At 56.4% G+C, this 23,087-nt stretch overlaps 3 protein-coding genes across 11 annotated transcripts; all 3 read left to right on the plus strand.

The window, feature by feature from the left end:
* The first annotated feature begins 710 nt into the window (after window positions 1–710).
* Window positions 711–5,843, plus strand: Dtx3 (deltex E3 ubiquitin ligase 3). 7 transcript variants are annotated; one of them, XM_013120349.3, is made up of 6 exons: window positions 711–1,201; window positions 2,454–2,511; window positions 2,655–2,735; window positions 3,002–3,750; window positions 4,684–4,901; window positions 5,116–5,843. In XM_013120349.3, coding segments are annotated over exons 3-6 (1,044 nt in total). In that variant the 5' UTR covers window positions 711–1,201; window positions 2,454–2,511; window positions 2,655–2,734; the 3' UTR covers window positions 5,192–5,843. The 7 variants fall into 7 exon arrangements, with proteins under 7 accessions (XP_012975803.2, XP_012975796.2, XP_012975804.2 ...); XM_013120342.3 differs by having other exon boundaries at window positions 712–1,201; window positions 2,655–2,724; window positions 3,021–3,750; XM_013120350.3 differs by having other exon boundaries at window positions 713–1,201; window positions 3,021–3,750.
* Window positions 5,844–6,180: 337 nt separating this feature from the next.
* On the plus strand, window positions 6,181–13,670 carry Arhgef25 (Rho guanine nucleotide exchange factor 25). The gene is given in 17 exon segments (XM_040754761.1): window positions 6,181–6,352; window positions 6,618–6,732; window positions 8,990–9,087; window positions 9,089–9,193; window positions 9,304–9,399; window positions 10,123–10,199; window positions 10,351–10,417; window positions 10,584–10,687; window positions 10,906–10,975; window positions 11,089–11,178; window positions 11,265–11,357; window positions 11,559–11,609; window positions 11,811–11,888; window positions 12,082–12,282; window positions 12,401–12,581; window positions 12,807–13,018; window positions 13,235–13,670. Coding segments are annotated over 17 exon segments (1,824 nt in total). The 5' UTR covers window positions 6,181–6,253; the 3' UTR covers window positions 13,322–13,670.
* Window positions 13,671–15,865: 2,195 nt separating this feature from the next.
* LOC101833698 (solute carrier family 26 member 10) lies at window positions 15,866–23,045 on the plus strand. Of its 3 annotated transcripts, none has more exons than XM_040754762.1 (19): window positions 15,866–16,228; window positions 16,660–16,770; window positions 17,350–17,507; window positions 17,661–17,825; window positions 18,056–18,208; window positions 18,820–18,902; window positions 19,030–19,177; window positions 19,278–19,391; window positions 19,964–20,047; window positions 20,671–20,748; window positions 20,837–20,932; window positions 21,331–21,437; window positions 21,549–21,618; window positions 21,683–21,793; window positions 21,910–21,940; window positions 22,018–22,100; window positions 22,196–22,250; window positions 22,373–22,479; window positions 22,895–23,045. In XM_040754762.1, the coding sequence occupies exons 1-19, from the start codon at window positions 15,889–15,891 to the stop codon at window positions 22,931–22,933; spliced, it is 2,133 nt and encodes a 710-aa protein (XP_040610696.1). In that variant the 5' UTR covers window positions 15,866–15,888; the 3' UTR covers window positions 22,934–23,045. The 3 variants fall into 3 exon arrangements, with proteins under 3 accessions (XP_040610696.1, XP_040610697.1, XP_040610698.1); XM_040754763.1 differs by having other exon boundaries at window positions 22,898–23,045; XM_040754764.1 differs by lacking the exon at window positions 19,964–20,047.
* The last annotated feature ends 42 nt before the right edge of the window (window positions 23,046–23,087 follow it).

The raw sequence follows: 23,087 nt of genomic DNA on the forward strand, positions 1-23,087 counted from the left end.
GGGAATTCAGCAGTGGTGGTGGCCAGGGAGAGGTGGGATGCCCTCCTCCCCCAGTGCTCGGCTACTCCATCTCTTAACTTAAGTGAGCCTCTCAGCCCAACAACTATTTGGGAAGGAATTCTCCGTTCATTCAGGCGTCCTGGGAAAGCTATCTACTTAGAGGGCAGGAGGAGTACAACAGGGTCCTGGGAAAGTGAAGGAGTGACCAGTCCTCCGGTTCATGGGGGAGGGGCGGGGAGCCGGGTGGGGGATGATGCGGTTGCGGCCGCTCTGGGAGACTCAGGATGTCTTGGCTGAGGTCTTGGCTGGTGGAAAAACCTGGCTTGATGTGGCCCTGGGGAAGTGAGTTGCAGGAGGCGGAGACTGTTCTGGTGAGAAGCAGGGCAGAGCTTTTTTTTTTTTCTTTGGGAATTTTTAACTCTATTTGAGCCACGTACTTGACAGCAACAACACTCCAAGCACTTTTTTTTTATTTTTTTATTTTTTTTAGGAACTATTCACTTCGCATTCTGCACCAACCTATGTCCCTATTTGAGGAAAGCTAGTCAGTCACCCGTCCCCATCTGGCAACAGGCTTGGGGGGTCACCGGAGGTAACACTCTAGCAGGAGGGAGGGGATGGATTAGTTTAGTCACAGGGTTTATTGTGTAGTACCAGTGTTTTCCTTTTTTACCAAAACTCTTCCCATGCAACAGTTTTTTTTTCTTTAAAGCTCTTACAGCCTAAGATTTCAAAAAGACTGCCCTCCCCTCCAAATCCATACACCCACTGCACTGGCTCACGCACCCATCCACTACCAGCTCCCATAGGTGCCACGCAGCTGGCTGGGGAAGAGGAGGGGGAGAGGGCTCCTCCAGGAGGGGGGAAGTCAAAAGAGTGGCGTTTCTAAGGGATTTCACGTCCTACCCTCGCTTACATGACGCCACCCCTCCCTCCAAAGCCTGGATCTGCGCCTCCATTTTTGTTTTGGGGCAGAGAGGCAGGGGCTCCAGGGTAGCAGGAGGGGGGGGGTCAAGGGAAACGGTGACCATCACCCGCCCAGGGGAGAGGGGTGCTGCCCTCCCTCCTTCCCCTCCATCCGCGCCCCGGCATCCCCTGCCACCTTCCCGGGGTCTTCCCCCGCCCCTTGTTGCTAAGGCCCGGACCGTCATCCCAGCAACAGCCTCAGTCATGTGACCGGCAATGGCGGCGCTGACGGGAGGTAGGTGAGCCCGGCGCCCCCACACCCACCGCGTGCCCCCCAGGCCCGATCGGCACCCTCGCAAGCCCCCCCGCGCCCCTACGCCCCCTACGCCGCCTTTGACCCCCGACGCGCGCTCGCCCCGCGGCGCTGCGAGCGGGCACCGTCCGGGCCGGGCCCAGCATCATCCTGCCGGCACCTCCAGCCCTCGGCCTCCATTTGGGGGTTCTGAGGACCGCAGTCAGGCGGACACACGCCCTCACCCAGCGGCGGGACTCAGGGGCTTCCACGAGTAGGGATGCGGGAGTTGGTTTCGGGTTGGATGGATCTGGTGGTCAGGTCTGGGGGAGGAGGAGGGTGGGGTGCCTCGGTGTACACCCCCCAGGGGACCCTGGCCCTTTCTCGCCATCCCTGCCTGAGGCCGCTGTCCGGAGGGAGACACTGGGCTCCTGTCCGGCCTGCTTTGCCCCAGAGGAATGCTAGACCAGACTAAACTGTGGCCCCGCCTCCCTGTGCTGTGCCAGCAGGGCTTGGAGCTAGGACACCGAGATCCTGGGTCCTCTGTGCCGGGGTGGGGGCATGCCACGGTGCACCGGCCATGCGGGCTGAGACTCTAGAGTTTCATCTTGAGGGCCCTAGGATGGAGGCACAGAGGGACAGCGGCTTCTTCTTTGGATGAGTCAAGAAATTGAGGTCACGTTAATGGCCCGCTCTTCCTAATTGAGCCTGCACTTTGTGTTGTGGGAACAGCCCCGAGGCTGAGTATGACAGGACTCAGGGGGGAAAACGTGGGGTCCCTCTAGCTGAGCTCCTGCTTGAGCCCCGCCCCTCCTAAATGCAGACCCAAGAGCTAACAACAGCTCTGCGGGCACTGGGTTTAAAGGTGACCAGGAGAACTTTGTTATTGCAGGCACTGCTATCGCTTTGCTGGCATCCCTAACAGACTTCGCTGTCAGGGAAAGGTCCCCGTCAACAACAGGGACTTATTTGAGAATGTGAACTAGAGAAATGAGTTGAGAAACAGGAAATATTTCTGTCAGTGTAATCAATCTGAGCGAGATGTCAAGTGCGACCTTCATCCCCGGGCCTTTGTCTGCACCTAGGATCTCTCTCCCTCTGCACTGGGGGTGTGGGGGGGTAGCCTGAGGAAGTTCCCTGAGCAACTTCGAGAGGCTGGGCATGGAATTCTGCAGGGGAGGAGAGGAGATACAAGTGTTTTGTTTCTGGGCTGGCTGAGGACATGCTACCATAACTCTGCCTTCTTCATCTCCAGCTCTGGCCAGCTCCATGTGGAAGTAGAGAGACTGTTACCATCTCCATGGTCTTTTCAGGTACCTGCACCCCGAGGGACCCTCAGTCCAATCCCATGCCCGGGACCACTTTCCAGCCTCCTGTCTGTTTCAAAGGCTACTGAGTTGGGGACTGTGGGGGTTGAGAACCTATTTCTTACTTCTTTTCTTTCTCATCCCACCAGGCCAAAGGTCTCCCAGCAGCAGGGAAAAGGAGTGAGCCTGCATGCCAATCCTAAGCTCTTCCGGATCAAAGTGAGCAAAAAGTGGGTGTGGGAAGTCTCCCTTCCACCCTGAGGGGAAGGAGCAGGTTGTTGAGGGTCAGGGGACAAATGAAAGAAACAAGTAGGGTTGGTGCTTGGCTTAGATAATGATACAATATGGAAACGCTTGTTCCCCAGCAGGTGTTGGGGGTTGGCTTTGAGGAACACCGGAGGTGATGATGTGGGGTTTGGAGGGAACCTGGAGTAGGAGGCACTTGTATGTGTCAAATGGGGACTCCCCACGCTGAGTCCCTTTCACCCTGGGGCAGTGTCGTTCGTCCTGTCCAGAATGGCAGCCTGTGGAGGCACCTGCAAGAACAAAGTGACTGTCTCCAAGCCTGTGTGGGACTTCCTGAGCAAGGAGACCCCAGCCCGGCTGGCCCGGCTTCGGGAGGAGCACCGAGTGTCCATCCTCATAGATGGCGAGACCTCGGACATCTACGTGCTCCAGCTCTCCCCACAGGGTCCTCCCCCAGCCCCTCCCAATGGGCTCTACCTGGCCCGCAAGGCTCTCAAGGGGTTACTGAAAGAGGCGGAGAAGGAGCTGAAGAAGGCTCAGAGGCAGGGGGAGCTCATGGGCTGCCTGGCTCTGGGGGGCGGTGGGGAGCACCCTGAGCTGCACCGCCCAGGCCCACCCCCTCTTCGAGCAGCCCCACTCCTGCCCCCAGGGGCAAGAGGGCTCCCCCCTCCCCCTTCCCCCCTGCCTCCCCCACTCCCTCCTCGTCTGAGGGAGGAGGCTGAAGAACAGGAAAGCACCTGCCCCATCTGCCTGGGGGAGATCCAGAATGCCAAGACATTGGAGAAGTGCCGGCACTCGTTCTGTGAGGGCTGCATCACACGGGCCCTGCAGGTTAAAAAGGCCTGCCCCATGTGTGGCCGATTCTACGGGCAGCTGGTGGGCAACCAGCCGCAGAATGGGCGGATGCTGGTCTCCAAGGACGCCACCCTCCTGCTACCCAGCTATGAGAAGTACGGCACCATTGTCATCCAGTATGTCTTCCCGCCCGGTGTCCAGGGGGTAAGAAGAGCACAGCTCTCCCTGCCCATTGGTTCTCTCCGAGTTTACTTTCTGACCTAAGAAAAATAGGTTATGTGGGGAGTATGTCGTCAGACATGACACACTCTTGCTGTCTCCCAGCATGCTTTAGGAATTGGTGCTCTAGAGCTGGGGAGGAAGGGGCTGTCTCCCTGAAGCCATGTTTTGTTTTTTTACCATCATGACCCAAAGGCACATGTAAAACTCAAGAATGAGGGCTAGAATGTAGTGGTAGAGCACCTGTCTATCATTGGGGGACCCCTGATTTCAATCCCTGGCCCCCAAGAAAACCAAATCAAACAAGGAAAAAAAAAACCTTAAAGTCAGGTCTGGCAGAAAGGCTTGGACACTAATAACCTGACTCATGTGGCTATGACTGACATTCTCGGTGGAGGGAAGGTCTGGAGTTGGTGACCCAGGTACGGGCAGGCACACCAGGACCTGGCCATGCTAACCGCTGGGGTGCCGCTCTGGTCCAGAGTATGAGACGCTAGAAGCTTGGCTAGGGTTGCAGGTGAGTGTCTTTCTGCTGGACAGAGCTGTGTGCAGCTGTTTGCAGTGGGATAAAGAAACTGAAGGGGAGAGGCAGAAGCAGGCAGTGGCAGAGCATTAGCATTGTAGGAGAGGAGGGAAGCTGAAAGATACGCTTTTCTTGTCACACTTTTGCTGAGTTATCTGGGAAGCAATCTCCATCGCTTTTGAGAGTCCACGTGTTCCGGAACTGAGACTTGAGGGATTAACAATAAGAAGTATGTTCAGAAACAGGCTTCCTGCCCAGACCTCAAAGCCATCTTTCCCTGGAAGGCTGTCTGTTGGGAATGCACGATAAGGCGGGCCAGAATGACCCTCCGCTGGTATCCAGGCCTTTGAGGCAGCCAGCTGCCCTCTACCTACTCTGCCTCTTCTTCCTCTCAGGCTGAACACCCGAACCCAGGAGTTCGGTATCCTGGTACCACACGGGTGGCCTACCTCCCGGACTGCCCCGAGGGCAACAAGGTGCTGACCCTGTTCCGGAAGGCTTTTGACCAACGCCTCACCTTCACCATTGGCACGTCCATGACTACAGGGAGACCCAATGTCATCACGTGGAACGACATCCACCACAAGACCAGCTGCACAGGGGGACCCCAGCTGTGCGACTCTGTTTTCATCCTAGTCCCGATGTGTTCAGCTTAAACAAAGCAAAAACCCCGCAGATTCTGGCCTATCTTGGTTTTGGAGGGTCCCTCCTCATGGGAGGTGGGGAGGGGTCTGAATCTGGCCTCTACTGAGTCAGTCAAGATGAGGGTGGGTCTTAATGGACAAGTCCACACAGCTAACCCCGACCCCCATTTCTCTTTCCCCCAGGTTTGGGTATCCAGACCCCACCTACCTGACTAGGGTGCAAGAGGAACTGAGAGCCAAGGGTATTACAGATGACTGAAGGACGCCACCCCTCCGCCAAGGCCCCTGCCAAGGGTATCACAGATGACTGAAGGACGCCATCCCCTCCGCCAAGGCCCCTGCTGTCCTCTTCTATAGGACCCACCGGAAACCTCTGCTCTCTCTGCCCCCACACCGCCCACGAGGGGATTTGTCTGACTGGGGTGGGAGTTGAGTGGGGAAGGGGACAGTCCCTTCCCCTGCCCCCCATTGGCCAAGTGCTCCAGTGCCCTTTGAGCCATGCCCCTGCGGCAGAGGCTGGTTTCCCGGGCTCCCCTCCCCGCACTCCCCGTGTACATATTCTCTCTGCCCCCAGCTCCGCCGGTGTCTTTGGCTTTTCCTGGTATGTGCTTCAGTCACTAAGCTGGGAAAGGGTCTGGGTAGGGAGGATGGAGGTCTCTTCAACTCCAGCCCCCGAATACTGTTGTTTGTCCTTGGACTGATATTAGCTGCCTCCCCCACAGCCAGCTATGTGTTAAGATAACAGTAGTCCTACCTTATCGGATCCTTTCTCTCCCGTGTCTGTCTGTCAGTCAGTCTGTCTTTCTCTCGCTCTTCTCTGCCCCTATAAGGAGCCTCCTCACCCTGTTCTGGAATTGCTGCCAGACTGTAGCTTTTAATTTAATAAAAATAAAGTAAAATATGCAACTCTATGCCACACCCGTCTTCTCTTCCTTGGACAGGGTGAGGGTGGGGAGCAGGACCCGCTGAGGAGATGAGGGAATGGGGAATCCTCGCATGCCTGCACAGTCTCTACCTCCTGGGACCCTGGGGAACAGGATGAAACTAGTGAGGGGCGCTGCGATAACCCTGAAGAGCTCTAGGCCACACTCGGATGGATGGAATCGGGATTAAGAGGGGTTTGTTTGTTGTTCAACTCCGTTTGTGGAGAAAGGAACAACCCTACCCCTTTTGCGAAGTTTGGCTGCGGTGGGGGTGGGGGCGGAGCCGGGCAGGGGGGCGGATTCGGCGGTAGCAACTCCCCGGACGCACGCAGGCCTCAGAGCCCCCCAGCTTCCGTAGCCCCTCGGCCCTGAAACCTGAAGCGGGGTAGGGGTCCAGCATGAAGCCCCCGGACCGCCCCACCCCTGGCCGCACTGACCGGATACTGGGGGTCATGGGGGGCATGCTGCGCGCATGCGCCGTACCCGGGCAGGAGGGGGTAAGGAGGAGGGACCGCGGGTGGGGTCGGGGGGTCTTTAGGGGACTTCAAGAGAATTGCACTCCGCGACTCAGTTTACCCGCAAACAAAAGTTATATGGAGCAGTCAGTCGGTCGCAGGGATCCCTAAATTCGGCTATAAAGGCCACAGGCCAGGGTCTCGTCGAACCCTTCAGGATCGGGAGCAGTTTGACAGCAGGGGGAGGGGAAGGGGGAGGTCAAGGCAGCCTAGGAGGGGGTTCCTTACAGTGACTCTGTCCCGGCAGCCCCCGGAGAGAGACCCCCTAGGGCCTGGGAGTACCAAGACAGGCAGTGATTGTCCCGAGGAGGACCAAACGGGGGAGCGCGAACCTGGGCTCCGCGCCTGGGCTCTGCAGCCGGGTAAGAAGCTGGGCTTGGGTGGGGCTCAACTTGCCATCCTGCGCCAAGTGGAGGCTTCAGATGGATCCCGTGCGCATTGACATAGAGGTTTGCACCTAATTTGCATGGGACCGTTTAATCACGGACACCACGCTTCTCTTCGCCTTCTAGCCCGATGTGTGTCCTCACTTCGGCGGGTCCCAAGCCCCCGAAGGCGGAGTGGAGTGTCCCCGCGCCCCACCCCTGGCCCTCGGCCAGCTCAGGCGCCTGGACTTCGCCTTAATTGGTGATTAGTTTTAGCTTGGAGTACTGGGGCCTGGAGGAAAGAAGGGTCGGGGGGAGAGGGCGGCACCTGGGTTGTGTTCCTCACAAAGTGTTCCCCAGACACGCATGCCCTGCGTGGGGGGGGGGCGGGGTGCAGCCAGAACCCCAGGACGTTTCGCACAAGCCCAAGCCCCATCCAGCGAGCGAATCCTTCATCTCAGAGGCCAAGGGGCGACCGAGGCAGACAGACCCCCCCTCCCCGCACCAGGCGCCTCGCCTGGCCCAGCCCGCGCCCCGCAGTCGCAGCTGGGATGCTACAGGGATCCGGATCTCGGGCGGGCGGGGGAGCCCAGGCCGGGGAGGAGGGGTGGAGGTCTCGGGCCGTGGAGTGGGAGCTCGGTGGTGCCTGGGGGAGGGGACCCGGGGTGGGGGCAGCGCGGGAGAGGCGGAGCCCGGCCCAGAGGCCCCTCCCCGCGGCAGCACCGCGGCCCGGCCTGTTATTCCGCTCGCTCGCTCGCTCGCCTCGCCGCTCTGCCCGCACCCGCGCACCTCCAGTGGCTCCGGGAGCCGGCCCCCGCACCACCCCGCCCGGGCCTAGGGCCACCTCTAAGCCGAGGCCGGAGACGGAGCTGGAGCTGCTGTCGCATCCCGGCCGGGCCTCCCCCCGCTGTCCCTCCCTCTGGCGGGACATCTGGACCCTGGGCCCCGCACCGCCGGGGTTCCGGAAACCCTCCCCGCCCAACTCCGCAGCCCAGCCCCGCACGGCCCTCCCTCCTCCAGACTCCCCTGCCGCGACTTCCGTCTACTCCTGGACCCCCGCTTCCCATCCCCTTCCTCCCCCTCCCCCCAAGCCTGGACCCCGGAGGGAGGGAGGGGGGTGTGCGCCCTGCGCCGTCCCCGCCCCGCCCCCCGTGATTCCCCCTGCATGGCCGGCCCGGGTGGGGGGTGCGGGGGGCCCCGGGCGCCATGCGGGGGGGTCACAAAGGGGGTCGCTGTGCCTGTCCCCGTGTGATTCGAAAAGTGCTGGCAAAATGCGGCTGCTGCTTCTCCCGGGGGGGCCGTGGTGAGTGCGAGGTCTGGGGGGGCAGTCTTGAGTTGGGGGTTGGCTTGAGCTGGGGTATAAGGCATCTGCTTCTTACTCCGGCCCTGGGGGTTTAGGGCTGGAGCCTGTATGTGTGTTTTCCAGGAAAGTGATTTAGCAGAGAATATCTGAGGTCCTTTCTACTAGATTTCCACTCACTCAAGTTGTGGGGATTGAGGAAGGGGTCAGAGGACTCATCTCGTTCCTATAATCAGCTGGCTAGGAGGAAAACTTCTCTCACGATCTTCTGAGGCCCAGAACTATGTGTCTCCCCTCACATCACTTGGCTGAAAAGTCTCCAGCCAAGAATAGAGGAATGACAAACGGGGGGGGGGGGGGGGGTTTCACCGTCTGCAGGGGCTTTATAAGAACTGCTCAGGTTGCAGCCCTTCTCTGGCCAAAGGCAACCTTGCTGCTCTCTCCTGACTGCCCCCTCTGTTGGGCATGTGCATCTGCGGGAGAGATGGGCTGTTCAAAAAAATTTTTTTATATAGTAATTACTGGAGTTGGAGGAGGAGGGGTCTGGGGGTGGCAGACAGCTGAGCTCTTTTGTTTTCACTCCTCTCTGGGAGAATGGTCTGTACCTATCGGAAGGGGGAGTGTTGCAGGAAAGCAGATGGCTGCCCCCCCCCCAGTTTCCAGGCTCTGCCCAGATGGCCGCCCCCACCCCCATATCTGAGCTATGCTTAGGGTATGGGGAACCTCCACACGGAACTGGAGGAGTACAGGCCAGGTGTTTACTGTCCTTCCACTCCAGGGTGCCCTTGCAAAGATGTCTATCCTGGCCAACTGGAGTGAGGGTTGGCAGAACAGGGAGCCCTGGAAGTCAGGGTCTGCACACCGTGGAGGGACATGCTGGGCGTTCCCCTGGGACCTGGAGTCTGTAGCGGGGGTAGCAGATTCCATCAACTGCTCTCTGTTCCCTCTCATTAGAATCCTATTCCATTGCTGGTCGTGAGGGGAGCCTGTCAACATCTGCTGCCTCAGGTCTAGCTGCCCCGTCTGGTCTCAACTCTCACCCCTGTTCTCCAACCCCCCCCTGAGCCAGTAACTGGCCTGAGGAGATGGTTGGATCATTCCAAACATTGTCTCAGTGTGGAAACCGAGGCAGAGAGTGGTCAAATGGGGCAATATGAGGTGAGTGGGGAGCACCACAGATGTAGGGCATTCAGGAAGGACACTGAAAAGGGCAGCAGGTTGGGGAACCCTCGACTGTCCATGACCGCAGTCACTCTGTCTGGCCTTAGAACTGGATGCTGGAACCAACGCTAACCACAGGAGACAGGTTGCCAGAACTAACCTTACTGACTACATTGTTGGAGGGTCCCGGAGACAAGACACAGGTATGAAGAAATGAGCTGGGCAGGTGGCATGCACCTGTTCAGGACCAACTTCAGCTACCTATCAAGTTCCAGGCCCTCCTGGGCTATAGGAGATCATGTTTCAAAATTAACCAAACAGGAGCTGGAGACAAGCTTGCTACTCTTCCATAAGACCCATAAGTTCCTAGCACCCACATCACAATTACAGAAACTCTCCAACTCCAAAGGAAACAGCACCCTCTTCTGGTCTCTGCGGGTACCAGCACACAGTGGCACCCTGAACACAATAATAATAATAATAATAATTACTATTATTATTATTATTATTATTTTGGTTTTTATTTTTGAGACAGGGTTTCTCTGTGTAACAGTCCTGGCTGTCCTGGAACTCTCTTTGTAGACCAGACTGATCTCGAACTCACTGAGATCCACCTGCCTCTGCCTCCCAAGTGCTGGGATCAAAGAGGTGTACCGCCACCGCCCAGCAATAATAATAAAACTTAAGCCAGGTATGGTGCCCCACACCTTCAATACCAACACTTAGGAGGCAGAGACAGGTGGATCTCTGTAGGTTCAAGGCCAGCCTGGTTTACATAGCAAGTTCCAGGACAGGGAGAAATACATAGAAGCACCCTGTCTCAAAACAAACAAATCTTTAAAAAAAGAAAAGAATGAATATAGATCTGAGGAGGCTGTCCTCACTGAGAAGAGATCCCTGTGTTTACCCTGGCTCTTGTCCTCCAGCCACCTGAAGAGGAGACTCTGTCTCACGCTCCCCAGGACGAGGACCAGCAGAAGAAGGCAGCCCTGGAAAGGAGTCTGTAAGTTCACAGCGCACTCCACTTGCTAAACTTCCACAAGATCCCTCCATTTTACCGTCCTCGGGGAGGCTGTGGTGATAGAGGGTCATTTAGTCCAATAGGAACTGGCTAAGCTAAGGATGTTTAACTCGCACTGCCTTGTACTCCCTAGGTTTGTCCTGAACGAGCTGGTAGAAACAGAAAAAATGTATGTGGATGATTTGGGACAGATCGTAGAGGTAGTTCTCTCTTCTCCTTCCCGGCCATGGTCCATTTGCCCTTTCCCTCTGCCTGGGGATATTTCAGGAGACAGTATTCCTCTGTGCCCTCTCCTGCTGGGCTTCATGTTGGGGTTACCCGGGGCCCAGGTTACAGGCTCATAGCCTGGTCTCATCCTTCCCACAGGGCTACATGGCTACCATGGCTACTCAGGGGGTTCCCGAGAGTCTTCGAGGCCGTGACAGGATCGTGTTCGGGAACATACAGCAAATCTATGAATGGCATCGAGAGTGAGTGACAGAACCCTGAGCCAGTTGCCGGGAAAGGGCACTCCTCTAGAGATCTCTCCATCCTAGATTCTGAATCCAAACCATGGGTCCACTGGGACTCCAGGAGGCTTTGGAGTTTTGTAGGGAGTGTGACTAGGGCGTGTAGCTGGAAACCTGGCGTGTTCGAGGAGGCTGAGAGGTCTGAGACATGTTTGACGCCTGTCCCCCAACTCTTCCAGCTATTTCCTGCAGGAGCTGCAGCTGTGTTTGAAAGATCCTGATTGGTTGGCTCAGCTGTTCATCAAACATGTGAGGCTGGGACCTGGCAGGGGAAGGGCTTGGGATGGGTCTGGGCTCAGTGGATAGGTGCTCCCTTTTGTCATCATCATCTCCTCTACTGTCTTCAACATTATCCCTGTTAGGAGCGCCGGCTGCACATGTATGTGGTCTACTGTCAGAATAAGCCCAAGTCAGAGCATGTGGTATCAGAATTTGGAGACAGCTACTTTGAGGTCAGTGGTTGAGGTGCCTTGAGGGGGCCTAGAATCGGCATGAACAGGCTTTTCAGGCTCCTTAACTGCCCTGTCCTCGTACCCAGGAGCTCAGGCAGCAGCTGGGGCACCGTCTGCAGCTCAATGACCTCCTCATTAAACCTGTGCAGAGAATTATGAAATACCAGCTGTTGCTCAAGGTCAGGACCACCCTAGTCCCCCTGGGATACAGCTGACCACCCTTCTCCCTGGGGACGCAGCTGCCTGGGACAGGCATTTCCTCAGTCATCTTCAGGGTTCTGAAAGCTCTACAGGGGTCCTCCCCCTGTCCTGGGGTTGCTTACTAGCATGTCTGAGCATGTGATCACAGCCTCCCCACACATCTCCTCTGTGTGTCCCAGGATTTCCTCAAGTATTACAGCAGAGCTGGGATGGATACTGAGGAGCTGGAGGTGAGGTTCCTGGACAGAGTGTCCGCCTTAGCCTCTGGGTACCTCAGTCTCTGGGTGGTTCAGGGATGCCTGAGTTTTAGGAAGAGGCCCCTGGGGTGGTGGTGTGTGGAGAGGCAGCTGTCTGGCTCTCTCAAAGGGGAGGCCTCTGTGCCAGTTATGACTCAGTTTGTCCAACAATGCCCGTCTTTCCCCATATCCCAGCAAGCTGTGGAGGTCATGTGCTTCGTACCAAAGCGTTGTGATGATATGATGTCCCTGGGGAGACTTCGGGGATTTGAGGTATGGTACAGGACAGGGCAAGAAGCTGAAGCAGGGGAGTGTTCTGGGGCTCAGTCAGGTTTAGCACTCTGGGTCCTTATAAGGAATTACCTTCTTCTGAGCTACTCCACCAGGGTTACTTGGGAGGAGGGTGGGGTGGGGAGAGGGAGGGGAGAAGCTGATGCTTTCTCAGAGCCACGCCCTTTGCTTTCAGGGAAAGTTGACTTCTCAGGGGAAGCTCTTGGGCCAGGACACATTCTTGGTGACAGAGCCTGAGGCTGGAGGTCTGCTGTCTTCCCGGGGTCGAGAGAGGCGCGTCTTTCTGTTTGAGCAAATAGTCATCTTCAGTGAGGCATTGGGAGGAGGGGGTCGAGGTGGTACGCAGCCCGCCTATGTGTACAAGAGCAGCATCAAGGTGAGGGGCCCATGGGCAGGGAGCAGACTGGGACGGGGTGCGGCCTTGTGATGTCTGACTCTTGGGGTTGGTGGCGGGGCCTGCAGAACCTGAGGACTGCTTCTGTTTGCAAATCCAGGTGAGCTGCCTAGGACTGGAGGGAAACCTCCAAGGCAACCCTTGCCGTTTCGCACTGACCTCTAGGGGGCCAGAAGGTGGGATCCAGCGCTATGTTCTGCAGGCCTCAGACCCTGCAATCAGTCAGGCCTGGATCAAGCAAGTGGCCCAGATCCTGGAAAGCCAGCGGGACTTTCTCAATGGTGAGGCTCCCATCATCCCTCAGCATGCAGTAGGCTCCCCAAACCACCTGACCTCCTGAACCCTTCCCCCACCAACCCCCAGCCCTTGGTGGGTCTCCATCCTCCCAGAATCCTCTAAAAGTTCCAATCACTTTACATTGGCTAACCTAGGAAGAGTGGGCAAATGAGAGGAAGCAGGGAGCTTAATCTGTCTCTCCTATAATACATTCCGTGTCTTGTTTGCAGCTTTGCAATCACCCATTGAGTACCAGAGACGGGAGAGCCAGACCAACAGTCTGGGGCGGTCAGGAGGGCCTGGGGTAGGGAGCCCGGGGAGGCTGCGGCCTGGAGACCTGACCCAGGTCAGCATGCACACACCCATCAATGGCTCCCTCCCCTCCCTGCTGCTTTTGCCCAAAGGGGAGGTGCCCAGAGCGCCCTTGCCCCTGGATATACAGGTATGAGGAATAGTTTCCTACTGGGGCAGAAAGGGGAGGGCATTTGTCACCACCTCCTCCTCCCCACCATTCTCCTTTCTTCCGCCACCTTCCTTTCTCCATTACCGTCTGCAGTTTAATTCCAGGGCCAGAGGAGGGTGGCCTGGCGGGGCTTTACCTGGAAAGTGGGGGTGACTGGTGGCCTCTGCTCACCCTCTGGAGTGAATCTTCCTGCAGGCTCCTCACGACCCTCCAGCCCTTCCCGCTCTGAGCACCCCTCCCTGTCAGGCCAGGCTGGCCAAGCTAGATGAAGATGAGCTGTGACTGGAGAAGGCCTCGGGAATGGTGCTGATTCAGCCACTGAGTCCTCAAGGAATCTGAGGACAGTCCTGGCAATGTGCCAGAGTCCTCCCTTCCTGGCCTGTGCATGCCTGCAAGGATGGGCAAGCCTGGGAGAGAGATCGGCGTGGAGGGGAGTGCCCCCACCTGAAAGGACACTCTTCCCTGCCCCAGGATCTCGGCAGCTCCACTCTGCACATGCGCATGGGTCCCCCTCAGACGGAGGGTACATAGGGGCTTGAAGGGAGGGCTAGGGCAGGGATCAGATAGAAACGACTGGTTTTATTGTGATTTTGTTTTCCAGTTTCCTGTGAATAAACGTTTTGTTATATCACTAGGCTGCTGTCTTGGTGGTAGGGAGGTGAGGCTGCCGTGGAAATGGATTGGTGAAGTAGCATAAACCCAGAAGAGATCTGGCCCTGTGAGCAGGGGCCTGATGATAAAATGAGGATAGAACCTGGCGGTGCCGGTGGCAATGGTCGTGTCGGATCTCTGTGAGTTCAAGGCCAGCCTGGTCTACATAGTGAGACCCTGTCCAGCCTGGTCTACATAGTGAGACCCTGTCCAGCCTGGTCAACATAGTGAGACCCTGTCCAGCCTGGTCTACATAGTGAGAACCTGTCCAGCCTGGTCTACATAGTGAGACCCTGTCCAGCCTGATCTACATAGTGAGAACCTGTCCAGGCTGGTCAACATAGTGAGACCCTGTCCAGCCTGGTCTACATAGTGAGACCCTGTCCAGCCTGGTCTACATAGTGAGACCCTGTCCAGCCTGGTCAACATAGTGAGAACCTGTCCAGCCTGGTCTACATAGTGAGAACCTGTCCAGCCTGGTCTACATAGTGAGGCCCTGTCCAGCCTGATCTACATAGTGAGAACCTGTCCAGCCTGATCTACATAGTGAGAACTGGTCTCAAACAAATGAACAACAAAACAAGAGCAGAGCAGAAATCAAAGGTGCCTCTGTCATTGTCACCACTGCCATCATGCCATCTCTCAGTCTACACCTGGGGCTTAGGGGAAACTCTAGAGTTGTCCTAATATATTCTCCCCTTAATTCAGTCCTCTGGGTTCTAGATTTGTTGTTTGGTTCAAACTCCACCAGACTGCACTGTGACTTCCTACTATCCCCCCCCCCCCCCAACATCTCGAGACTAATGAATAAAACATGCAGGGTACCTTTGCTCTGAGGCTTCCACGTTGTGCTGAAGCGTGGGAAGGTGGAGTGGATCCATCGTCTCTGTTGCCCTCTTCATGAGGGGGGGCGGTCTGTCCACCCTGGATAGGAATGGTTTCTTTATAAGCCTGGAGCACTGAAGAGGTCTTCACCCCTCCCAACTCCTGAAGCGGCCCCTGGGACAGGGACAGCCAAGCATACAGGGACCCAGATGTGTGTGTCCACCGTCCCCTGGGGCTCGGTCACATGTGCTGGGGCTTCCTCAGCAGACAATAGACCGCTGAGGTGGGGGGGGTGTGGGGATGCTGGAACCTCCTCATGGGTCCCAGGTCCCTTTAGCTGACAATGAGAGGAGGGATCTACAAGGGGAGGGGGCAGGATGCGAGGCCCAGATAAGATTTCTGGGGAACAATAGGAGGAATTGAAGAGGAGAGGCCCACCCTCTCTAGACCCCACCCTGGGCTTTGGGGTCAGGGACTGGGGGAACCAGAGAGTGGTGGCGGGGTTGCTAAAGTGTCTGACTGGACGAGGGGATGGCAGCAACCTGGGACTTAAAATCTCTGTGTCTCTTCAGAGACCACTGGGGTGCATGAGGTGGGTGGGTGACCCTTTCGTGCCCCTGGGACAGCCAGACCCACCAGTGCCAGCTGTAACGGGGCAGCCAAAGCAACTGGGGTGACTGCCATCAGCAAGCGCCGCACCCTTAGTTTAACCAGGTACTGTAGAATGCCTGCTTTGAGAAGAAAAGCTGGATGTAAGGAACAGTGTTTTTCAGGGCTTTGCGGCTCCTAAGAAATAAAATAAAAATTTCATGTTAGTTCACCATTCCCCCTAACCCAGACCTCGCCACCCCTAACAAAGAGGTGGGGGTAGTTCTCTGTCCTCGCCCTTGCTCGCAGTGTATTAGCTTATAAGACTGTCTTCTTGTTATAAAACACTTTCCTTGGGGCAAGCTTGCCACATGAGGAATGGGATTTGGATGGGTAATCCCAGCTGGCGTGGTGGGGCATACTGGGGCTCAGGGAAGGATCATTGACCCAAAGAAACCAGGTATCTGCAAATGAATAAAGGGTTCCTGATGCGGAGGTGAGGACTGTTGGAAGGGGCTGTGGGTCTCACATCTCTGACCGTTCCTCATGGCCGGCCCCCAGGCTACCAGGCGGTCAGATCCGGCTAAGGATGCCTGAGGAGGCGCCTAACACAGGGACTTTTTCCACTCGAGCCTGACCCAAGGACGCACCCTAGAGTACTCCCTACAGGTCCGGATTGGACCCTGCTTTGTGGAGGCGGGCTCAGGACCAGCGGGGAGGGGGGCGGAGAAGGAGAGAGAGGGGGTATTTAAGACCCGGAGATATTGCGGGGGGTCAAGGACAAAATGAGTGGCCCACTCGTGTCTGAGACCTGCCCAGATCCGGAAGAGGTTTCTGACCTTAAGTCTCCACTGAGCTCTAGGTTCAGGGAACCTCTCACCCACGCTCGGTTCCAGGAGCTCTTCGGGGGCGAAAAGGAGCCGGAGCTACCAGCCGAGCCCTGCTCACCCTGGCTGTGCCGGCTGTGGAGAAGGCGAGCCTGCTCCTGTTCTGGGCCGGGGGCGTGGCGCGTGCTGCAGGCACGGCTGCCCCCGCTGCGCTGGCTGCCCCATTACCGCTGGCGAGCCTGGCTGCTCGGAGATGCTGTGGCAGGAGTGACCGTGGGCATTGTGCACGTGCCCCAGGGTGAGGCCCCAGCTACAGCCTGTTAGGTGTTCTAAGCTATTGGGTGGAGTGGGGAGGCTTCTGGAGGAGCTGAGAATTGAGCAGTGAAATGGTGGGTCCCTGCGTGGTCGGAGGGGGGAGATTTGAAGCTCGGTTTGGGAGGACCATGGGACCCCACCATCTTCCCCACCCCCAACCCTCCTCCACTGTGCAACCCCGTGAGACATCTTGGACTCTGTTCCGCCTCAGAGAACTGGAGAGAGGCACAGAATCTGCCACCCACGACGTGGGCAGGGATCTGTGACTTTGTCAGCCTCACGACCTCCCACCGAGGCCCATTAACCTCTCAGTTCCCTCAGGTGTCAGGATTTAAAGTCTCTGATGCCAGCCCACCAGTGTGGGAAAGGCAGAACCTGGAGTTTATGGATCCGCCCCCTTCTCCTTCCCCTTAGGCATGGCTTTTGCCCTCCTGACCTCGGTGCCCCCGGTGTTCGGACTCTACACTTCTTTCTTTCCCGTCCTCATCTACAGTTTGCTGGGCACTGGGAGACACCTGTCCACTGGTGAGTGGCCGTACTCCCCATACCTTCTCTTTAGGATGAAAATAGTCAGGGGTTTGAGGCTTCCTTATCTTTGGGAGCGGGAGGACAGGGTCTCACTGTATAGTCTACACACCCTGGCAGAGGCTGCTGTTCGAAAGCTTTGGGGCTCCATTCCTCTCTGCCGCCCTCCCTCGCCTGCTTGCCACCTCTCTTAGGGCATCCCCAACCTATCGCCACCTTTTTGCACAGAATTCTATGACCCACCCCGAGGCTTGCTGGAGTGAGTTTACACGGATCTCTTTGTTCCCTGTGAAATTTGGTTGAAACGAGTAATTCCTGGCCTTGAAGGGAAAGAAGCACAGAGTCCTCTGAAAGCCTGCGGAGGGGACACTTTCTGCCTGTGGAGACAATCTTTTCCTCCTTGGCCACCGGTTCCGGGCTACAGCACCGGGCCATGGCCCAAAGGTCTTCACTTAGGCAGCTACCTTCTAAGAGAGTGGATCAGACAGCAGCACCCAAGGCTCTAGATCTGCTCTAGTCTGGGCTGCTCTGCTCCAGGCTGCACAAGTGCTAACCTCTGCGTTTGGCTCATGGCTACAGGAACTTTCGCAGTACTCAGCCTCATGACGGGCTCTGTTGTTGAGCGCCTGGTGCCCGAACCCCTTGCGGGGAACCTCAGTGGAATTGAGAAGGAGCAATTGGAAGCCCGGAGAGTTGGGGCGGCAGCGGCTGTGGCCTTCGGGAGTGGGGCGCTGATGGTAAGGGAGGACCCAGTAAGGACCCTAGGGGATGGATCCACCGGAGGGGGCCAGAACGATTGGGCCTGAGGTTGGCAGAAGGGCTGGAGCACGCCTCGGGTTCAGGTCTGTTGGCGATCGCACACCACCTTCGCCTCTCCGCCTTCTCTACAGCTGGCGATGTTTGCGCTGCAGCTTGGTGTCCTGTCCACCTTTTTATCCGAGCCTGTGGTCAAGGCGCTGACCAGCGGGGCCGCGGTGCACGTGCTGGTGTCCCAGCTGCCAAGCCTTTTGGGACTGTCTCTCCCACGTCAGATCGGCTGTTTTTCTCTCTTCAAGGTGAGAGTGGAAAAAGAGGTTTCTAGAAGTCACGTGGGGGGGGAGAGGAGGGGACGACAAATAGGAAGGGGAGGGGCTGAGGGTGGAGAAATAGCACTCAGCAGGCAAGGAATATATGCAGTCATGGTGCTGCGTGAGGGCGCTAGGGAGGCGAGAGCTTTCCTCGGGTCTAGTGGGTTGGTGCTGAGTCTGGCGTGGTCAGTTACCACCCGGCCCCTGCCTGCCTGCAGACGCTAGCCGCGGTGCTCATGGCACTGGCCGGGAGCAGTCCTGCAGAACTGGCCATCTCAGCGCTCAGCCTGGCGTTGCTAGTGCCGGTCAAGGAACTGAACGTGAGATTCCGGGACAGGCTACCCACTCCGATTCCAGGAGAAGTTGTCATGGTGAGGGCCACCGTAGGTCTCTGCCCCCTGCTGTGTCCCCATCTTACCCATCCGGTAGGATCTAGAGGCTGTCGCCCCCTTGTGGGATGCACAGAAGTCCCAAGCGAGAAGTCCTGTTGACACTTGTAGTTTTCCGAGCATTTTCCAGAGCATTGGCCCACCAGAACTGCCCACCTGTACAGTTCCACTTCCCGGGTCGAGCTGCCCCCAGGCCCCCTTTGCATTGCATCCTTTCTTCCCTCCACGGGTCTCTCACTGTAACTCGCTGTATCTTTCTTTCATTATGCACCTAGATAACTCTTCCTGTGTAAATAAATGTCAGTGCTTTCCATGGGTAACTCAGATATGCTCAGAATGGCTCAGGTGCCCCAAGTGAGTCTTCTGTGTCCATCACTCCCAAAGGACCTCATCTTAGGTCCTCTGTCTCTCCATCTCTCAGACAAGTGCTATGAGCCTTCCTTCACCGTAGGTAAGATGTAGCTGTTAGACATCCGTTCCAAACGTTCTGTGGCCTCACCAGCTGAAACCACCCAGAACCACACTGGGATTCTCTTTCAGTCTCGTCTAGACTCGGCCAACGGCCCTAGGCCCTAGTGTGTTCTTTTCCTTAGGTGTTTCTGGCCTCTGTGCTCTGCTTCGCCTCTTCCCTGAACACAAGATACAATGTCCAGGTAGTGGGACTATTGCCTGGAGGGTAAGAGAGAGAAAAGACACTTCTCCCTCCCTCCCCTCCCACAGATACCCTCCCGAGTCCTACCCTCCTATTTGCTGTTTCCCTGTAGCACGCAACCCATCTTTACCACGGATCCTTCCCTCTCTAGATTTCCCCAGCCCCTCTTCCCCAGGCTGGACGAGCTGCCCAGGATCCTGGCTGACTCACTGCCCATCGCACTGGTTACGTTTGCCGTGTCCGCCTCCCTGGCCTCCATCTATGCAGACAAGCACAGCTACACTATCGACCCCAACCAGGTGTGACTCTGATTGTGGGGCCAGCCTTCTCCACAAATGACCTCGTAGCCTTACTCTTCCATGCCTGTCTTTCCCTCCTCACCCCATTGCATCCTCCTAGGAACTCTTGGCCCATGGTGTCTCCAACCTCGTCTCTTCTCTCTTCTCTTGCTTTCCCAACTCGGCCACGCTGGCTACAACCAGCTTATTGGTGGATGCTGGTGGGAACACACAGGTAAGAGAGAGTCCTTGGGTGAGGAGAAAAGATGGGGTATTCAGGCAGGGGGGCCCACAGAGTGGGGGGACAGGCGGATACATCTGTATTAGAAGATGGGAGTGAGGAAGGGATTGTAAGGAGGAGGGTCAGACAATGCCGAAGCTCGAGAAGACCTCTGTGGGCTGTAAGCACTGATGAAAGCTGTGGTGCCTCAGATTAGTTAAAAATATAAACAACTGCCCTACAGTGGTGGCCGTGGTGGCGCACACCTTTAATCCCAGCAGTTGGGAGGCAGAAGCAGGCAAATCTCTGTGAGTTCTAGGCCAACTTGGTCCAGAACTGTTACACAAAGGTAACCCTGTCTCAAGAAGCCCAACATATGGATTGGAGAGATGACTCAGAGGTTAAGAGCATTGACTGCTCTTCCAGAAGTCCTGAGTTCAATTCTCAGCAACCACATGGTGGCTCACAACCATCTGGTGCCCTCTGCTGGCCTGCAGGCATACATGCAGGCAGAATGCTGTATACATTTTAAATAAATCTTTTTTTAAAAGTATCTAAAATAGCTGAATGTTGTATTACATACCCAGAAGACTGACGGAGGCAGGAGGACCTGGGGCTCCAGGCTGTCTGGGGTACAAGGAGACTGTTTCAAAGCAACACTTGCTGCACAAGTATGAGGACACAGGTTCACACTCCCAGCTCCATGGGCGTGGAGACCTGTCTTCAGAGATGGGGGTGGGGTCCCCTGGAGCAGCCCTGGGTCAGTGATCTCTGGGTCCAACTGAGAGACCCTGCTTCAGTGTGACAAAGATTCCCAGTGTCAGATTCTACAAGAACCAGGACACAGGTGTGTGGTCCCTACACACACACACACCCCAATAAATGTAGGAGATAAAATTCTGACCTTTTCCTTAGGGACCTCTAAAAGAAGAAAAGGAAAGAAACATTACATGTCACTCTTCCCCAGTCTCTTTTCCTTACTTTGTTGGTGCCCTAAGCTGATGGCTGGCCCACTTGTGAAGTCACCAGCTAACGGGACCTTTTAAGGTGCAGAGGTGGCCTACAATAGTGAGGGTGAACTGCAAACATCTGGGGGAGGTGGGGGAACAGGTACAGTGCTGGGGGAGGTTCGAAGTATGACTGCAGAACCTCAGGAGGGGGTGAGCAGGGGAGAAGGAGGCGGGCGGGAGACCTCTGAAGGAGATGAGACAGCCTGGACAGGGAGACCAGCGGGGCAGGGACACAGGTGCGGGCAGAGCAGGTTCTCCCTCCTCTTCCCTGTCTTTCCCTGCAGCTGGCCGGCCTCTTCTCCTGCATCGTGGTCCTGTCGGTTCTGCTGTGGCTGGGGCCCTTCTTCTACTATCTGCCCAAGGTGGGGAGGAGACGAGGCCCTGTGTGCCTGAGTAGATCTGGCTGAATCCAGAGCCTTTGGACAAAGGCCTATTCTTCTCTGTCTCAAGGCTGTCCTGGCTTGCATCAATATCTCCAGCATGCGCCAGATGTTCTTCCAGATGCAGGAACTGCCGCAGCTATGGCACATCAGCCGTGTGGACTTTGTGAGAAATGGCATTACCCCCAGGGTGCCTCTTCCCAGCATCCCTTGCTTCTGCCCTGGCCCGGAGCTGATCACTCTGGTCCTAAATCCTCTAACCCATACACCCTCCAACACACAGACCTCATGCATATGTCAGAGCAAAGGAAGAGGTTGGGATTTGAGCTCATCGGACCCGAGTGTGTGTGTGAGGGCATTTTTGGTGGTTGTGAAGATTGAATCCATGAATATTAGCAGAGTTCCCTATCATTGAACTCACACAGGGTCTGAAGTTATTGTATTTGGTGTGTATACTCTTAGTAAGTCCTTCCCTCTGCCATGCTTCCTTTCTCCTCCGCCATCCTTACTCATTTTTGTCCTTGCATCTGTGTTTTCTCACCCACCCATATCCATGTCCTTCAGGCTGTGTGGATGGTCACGTGGGTGGCAGTAGTGACGCTGAGTGTGGACCTGGGCCTGGCTGTGGGTGTGGTCGTCTCTATGATGACAGTGGTCTGCCGAACTCAGAGGTGAGCGGAGAGATGGGTAGAGTTGAAATGAGGGGAGGGAGAGAGATATTCTGGGGGTGACGATAGCCAGGCCAGGTTGGGTTGGGAATCTGACTCCAGCTTTTTCTCTAGGGTGCAGTGCCTGGCACTTGGACTGGCTGAGGGGACCGAGCTCTACAGGCCACTCAGAGAGAGCTGTAAGGTGGGTGGGTAGTATCCCACGCAGGGAGGAACCACAGGGTGATCCTGACTCTCTTACCCTTCAGCTCCTCCAGGTTCCAGGCCTCTGTATTTTGAGCTATCCGTCACCACTCTACTTTGCAACCCGTGGGCAGTTCCGCCACATCTTGGAGTGGCATCTGGGGCTTGGATGCAGGGTGAGGATTTTGGTCAAGGAGTGTGGACCCTGTGGGATTGGGTGGCCGTGTATTCTGAGAGTGCAAGCCAGTGCCTGTGATTTGGTGGTGATGTTGTTTTTCTCTATTTATGGCAGTCTCCAAAGCTGGGTAGTCTACCTGACAAAGGTGAGACGGATGACAAAGAGGGAAATTTGGTGGTGACCACAGAGGCGTCTGGGTACTCTGGCCTTCTTCCATCTTAGGTGCGGGGCCCATCAGAGTGGTGGTCCTAGACTTCAGTGGCATCACCTTTGTGGATGCTGCAGGAGCCAGGGAAGTGGTCCAGGTGAGGCAACGGAGTAGGGAAGCCAAGAAAGAGCTCCTGGCCATCCCACTCATAGCCCTGATTTGGGTTTTAATCCCTCTGTCTGGTTCCTGCAGCTCACCGGGCGATGCCAGGATGCTGGAATCTGTCTCCTCCTAGCTCAGTGTAACGGTACGTGGTGTGAAGAATAGAGGGGTGGGGGGCAGGCGGAGGGGGGGACTGTTCAGACACTAGTTGGCAGGAAGATACTGGATGGATTTGGGGCCCCAGCAGCTGACGCCTTTCCCATACAGCCTTGGTGCTGGAGACTTTAACCCGGGCAGGGCTCCTGGATAGAATGACCCCGGAACAACTCTTTGTGAGTGTCCAGGATGCAGCTGCACATGCGCTGGAGAGACTGGTAAGGACAGGAGCCGGGAGGTGCTGGGCTAGGGTAGGGGGGGACTGGCTGAATATGTAAAGATCTGGAAGACGGATTTGGAGAAGGGACTGAGGAAGACCAAGAGGAAAGCAGGGAGATGTCAAGTGAAGTTGGGGGAGGTGGGCACACCCTCAATCCCCCAGCACACGGGAGGATTTCTATGAGTTTGAGGCCAGCCTGGTCTACATAGGAAGTTCCAGAACATCCAGGGATACATAGAGAGACCTCGTCTCAAGAAAACCAGAACAAACAAGTTAGGGAGTGTGGGACACCCTTCACCAATGTTGAAGAACTGCATAAGGTCTCCAAAGGGCTGGCATGCTCCCAGAGTACTGAGTCCCAGAGACAGATGGGGGTAACCTAATAATCCTGAACTGTCCATTTTCTTTCCCAGAAGACCACTGACCCAAAGATTTGCACAGTGTGGGTCTGACCAAGGTCACTTGGAGTGTGAGAGGCCCTAACCGTATGTGTGTGAGGAAGGCTACGGCCTTTGAGCCCTTCCCCCCAATGCAAGCAATAAAATGAAGCCGAGATTATCTGCAGCCCATGGAGTGGGTCTAGGTGTCTGCATGTGGACCTCTCTA

This window comes from Mesocricetus auratus, unplaced genomic scaffold, assembly GCF_017639785.1.
Source record: "Mesocricetus auratus isolate SY011 unplaced genomic scaffold, BCM_Maur_2.0 Super-Scaffold_100011, whole genome shotgun sequence".
In the NCBI taxonomy this organism is placed as follows: domain Eukaryota; kingdom Metazoa; phylum Chordata; class Mammalia; order Rodentia; family Cricetidae; genus Mesocricetus; species Mesocricetus auratus.